Genomic DNA, 4,017 nt, shown 5'->3' on the forward strand with positions numbered 1-4,017 from the left:
GTGCTAAATCGGAGAAAAAAAGACAATTTAAGTGCCTCCGGTGATGAATTCCGGCAAAAAGTCCTATGATATTTTTCTTTTTATAAAAAAATTAAATCAACCGTGGCTTTTTTTTTTTTTTATATTAAAAAAGCAAGTCCAGCGGAGATGATGAGCTAGCCATTCCACAATTAAACAGCGTCGTACCTGAAAATCTCTCTCAAATAGACAAAACTCTCTTGCCCGTGCGCTTCTTTCTCTCACTCAATCAGCATCATCCTCCCTCATTTACTTGATCTGAAAATTAGGGCTCAGCTGAGTGTTTGGAGGGAAAATTTAGGGCTTGGTGGTTGGTGGGGAAAAATTAGGGTTCGATGCCAAATCGACATACATTCTGATTTATTCTCACGTTCGCCTTGTCTTTGCTGATACGAACTTGCAAAAACCGTCGGTTCAAATTAGTGTTTCAAGGAGATGTGAATTTTAGGACAAATCGACAAACATTTTGTTAGGGTTTGAAGAAGAAGGGAAACTCGGGGCTTTTCATGTGTAACGACATCGTTTAAGGACTTTGTCATTGAATTTTGTCACGTCGGTAGGTCAGGAAAAAAAAATGGTCCGATCTTTTCTTTCTTAATAATTCCTGACTGTTATTTTATTTTATTTTTCCAAATTTTGCTGATGTAGCTTGATGTGTACATTGACATTAGTAAACACGGGTCTTCGGATGCCAAATAAGACCAAATTGGTCCAAATCAAAAATTGAAAGTCCAAATTAATATCGAAGGAGAGCACAAGCATGTGTTGAATTAATTGGTAAAAAATGGCTATGCTACCCTATCTCATCTCTACCCACAATACTATATTTTTACTTTTCACCATTTACGGTTGTACGTGATCACGTGTTTGGCAGATAGGAATTTATGTTGATCACCTTTTATTTTGAGCCGTTTTGTTGCTCATGTTATTTTGCTGTAAAAAATGAAATCAAAAAAAGGAAAGAAAAAATAATAGGTTCTCGGGTAGAGCCTGAAATCGGACTGGGAAAACATGGTAGGTAGAATCGGTTCAAGAAGAACAGATTGGGTTCCAGATTTCAAAAATTGAAAACCAATTATAAAATGGTAGGTTTCGGGTTGTAGGTCTGGAACTTATTCATCCCGAAATCGATCACCCCTAGTTAAAAGGAAACAATATACACATTACTTGCACGAGTGGATCATCTATTGATATTAGTAATCCGTGGAATACTTCAAAGTTCAAACATAAGAAAATAATAGAAAGATAATACAGGAATATTTATTAGAAGGATGGAAATTACGCTTTCACACTCATACAGAACTTTAATATAAAGAGGAAACAGTTTCCAAAGTTTGACTGTTCCTTTCACTCTCTCACCTCAATCCTCACCGGGAACCCACCCTCCATCTTCGAGCTCAGGTACGAAATGAACAACGGCTCCTCCCCTCCCTCCGCCGCGGGCACCACCCTGAACCGCTGCAGCACCCCGGCCAGCACTCTCTTCATTTGCAGGAACGCCATTTCCTTCCCTAGACAAACCCTCGGCCCCGCCTGGAACACTGGGTACGCGTACGCGTCCTTATTGACGAACGCCCACTTCTCACTGCCATCCTCCGCCCCCCTCAGCCACCGCTCCGGCCTGAACTCCGACCAGTCCTTTCCCCATATCTGCTCCAGCCTCCCCATCGCGTAAGGATGGTACGTCACCCTCGTTCCCTTCTTCACCACCGTTCCGTCTTCCAAGACGTCGTCGCTCACTGCCTCCTTTGTGTCGAGCGGAACTGGCGGGTAAAACCGCATGCTCTCGCACAGTGATGCGTGTGTGTACACCATCTCCTTCACATCATCGTACCCCGTGGTGTGTGCGTCGGACTTCTCCATGATCTCACCCTGGACTTTGGCCTCCACCTCCGGGTTCTTGTGGAGTAGCCAGAAGTACCACGTGAGCGCTGCCGACGTGGTGTCCCGGCCGGCAAGTATGAAGCTGATTACGATGTCGATGACAAAGTCCTCATCGGCGTGGCCTGAGCTCAAGAACCGCGACAGAAGGTCTTCCCCGGCCGACTCGGGCGACGACTTCTCACTCAGCTCTCTCTTCTTTTCCCCCACGATTTTCTTCGCAAACTCACGGACTTCGGAGATCGCGACCCGGAGGTGCTTCTCGGATCCTAAGTTGAAGAAACGCTTGACCCTCCAAATCGCAGAGAACAACTCTTGAAACCTCTCGCTGCTTATTCTCACCGCGTCTTCAAAAGCTTCTGCGAACTTCGCCTGTCGAATATGGAATAACTCGTTCTATGAGTGATGTGACCGACAGAAATTTGAGTTGTCTGGCAAGGCTCGCCCTAAACTACACAGTCGTTTATATCGGTAATGCAGTGGAATGAGTCTGGGAAATACTTACTCTCGGCAGAGGAAGTGACGGCGATAGATATTCGGCATCATACCCGAACGCGATCTTGCATATGTTGTCAAAGGCGAATCTCTGGAGGATGTCCTGCATGTCTATCACTTCCCTGCTCTTGGCGGCGAAAGCCAGGAGAGGCAGGAGGCGCTCGTTCAGCTCCGCGTCGACGACGTTCTCGATAAACTTCCGCAGCGACCGGGTGTTGAACTCGTGGCTGGCGACCTGCCTCTGGAACTTCCAGGACTCGCCGTCAGTATTGAAGATCCCGTCGCCGAGGACGTCCCGGAGGACCGTCTTGAAGACCCCACCCTTCTCGTACTTGCCGAAGTGGGTCTTGAGGACGTGCTGGACGTTCGCGGGATTGCCAGTGAAGACCCGGCGACCGCCAAGGGGTAAGTGGAGGACGTAAGTCGCCGACAGAGAGTTCCCGACGAGGTCGGCGGTCCAGTCGATCCGCCGTTTCATGTTGGCAAAGATTGCGAAGTAGGAGCCGAAGATGGGGTAGACTCTGGGGAGGTTCTTCGAGGAGGACGGCGGCCGCGATCTGAAGAAGACGACGACGGCGCCGATGACGATGAGCAGCGATGGGAGGACGATGAAGTGAGAAAATGAAGAAAAGAGATCAAAGCAGGACATGGTTGAGAAGAAAGAGGAGATCATCTTGTGCTTGTGTGGTGGTTGGGATACGAGATCTTTCTTGGATGTTTTCAGGATTGCATTTGCTTGCAGAAGCTGCAATGAGCGGTTGGAAATATTTATACAAGCATATGATTATATTTTTTAAAATAAGGTGGACCCAATGTCGTGTTCACACTTTTCGGAGGCACATGCTTCCCACCCTATTTGCTAAAAAGTCTAGGGCTCCAATGATTTTTTTAATTTTGCAAACGTAACCAATTAGCATTTCTCATGCTCACTATGTTTTATTCTCATTGGAGGGGCCAAAAACCATACCAAATGTGCTTCTTGACTTTTGTGACATGAACGTGATCAGAGGCATCCTAGGCTCTATTATTGGCACGATATTATAAAGTATTGTACTGCGAATTTGGAGTTGCTCAAGACTTATTAACCAGCACAATAAGTAAAAATTGTATTCGTAACGGATCGTTTGTACAAGGCGTGAAGATGGATACGCGTGTTGTACTTTTTTTTTTGGGTAAGGTGCGTGTTGTACTTTTAATGTTGATTCTACGAAGAAAATATGTCGCGATTTTTTCCTATGTAAATTCGAAGAGAGTTGATTATGTAATAGTTATTGGGTGACTGTAAGATTAATAGTTTGTTTTGGCCACAAAAAATAGGCATTAATTAATTAAAGATTATTTTTTGAAATTCACCCTTTTCAAAATTATTAGAGTCACTTAAAGATTGTTATGCAAGTAAAGTTAAATTTAGAATATATATATATATGTATATGTATATATATTTGCAAAGAAAGTCTTTTTAATTTAGAAGTTTCTTCGTGACCTTGTGAGTTTTTTTTTTTTTTTGGGGGGGGGGGAGGGGGCGCGGGAGGGGGGGTGGTCAAACACCTTGTGAGTTAAGAAAACCAATCTTTCGGCTTAAGTGTATTATAAGTGTCAAAACTTGTGTACGACGCTCATTTT

At 44.5% G+C, this 4,017-nt stretch overlaps 1 protein-coding gene across 2 annotated transcripts; it reads right to left on the reverse strand.

Annotated features, from left to right (window-relative positions):
• Positions 1 to 1,172: 1,172 nt before the first annotated feature.
• LOC115752065 (cytochrome P450 94A1-like) lies at positions 1,173 to 3,142 on the reverse strand. Of its 2 annotated transcripts, XM_030690111.2 has the most exons (3): positions 2,405 to 3,142; positions 1,317 to 2,271; positions 1,173 to 1,271 (listed from the first exon to the last, which is right to left on the reverse strand). In XM_030690111.2, exons 1-2 carry the CDS (start codon positions 3,065 to 3,067, stop codon positions 1,366 to 1,368), a joined length of 1,569 nt encoding a protein of 522 aa, XP_030545971.2. In that variant the 5' UTR covers positions 3,068 to 3,142; the 3' UTR covers positions 1,173 to 1,271; positions 1,317 to 1,365. The 2 variants fall into 2 exon arrangements, with proteins under 2 accessions (XP_030545971.2, XP_048138975.1); XM_048283018.1 differs by having other exon boundaries at positions 1,254 to 2,271.
• Between the last annotated feature and the right edge of the window lie 875 nt (positions 3,143 to 4,017).

The sequence above is a fragment of the Rhodamnia argentea genome, chromosome 7 (genome assembly GCF_020921035.1).
Source record: "Rhodamnia argentea isolate NSW1041297 chromosome 7, ASM2092103v1, whole genome shotgun sequence".
Lineage (NCBI taxonomy): Eukaryota > Viridiplantae > Streptophyta > Magnoliopsida > Myrtales > Myrtaceae > Rhodamnia > Rhodamnia argentea.

Coding starts and splice junctions, on each gene's coding strand:
- LOC115752065 (XM_030690111.2), bottom strand. CDS start 3,067: ATGATCTCCTCTTTCTTCTCAACCATGTCCTGCTTTGATCTCTTTTCT. Junction 2,272..2,404: donor CGTCACTTCCTCTGCCGAGA/GTAAGTATTTCC, acceptor CATATTCGACAG/GCGAAGTTCGCAGAAGCTTT.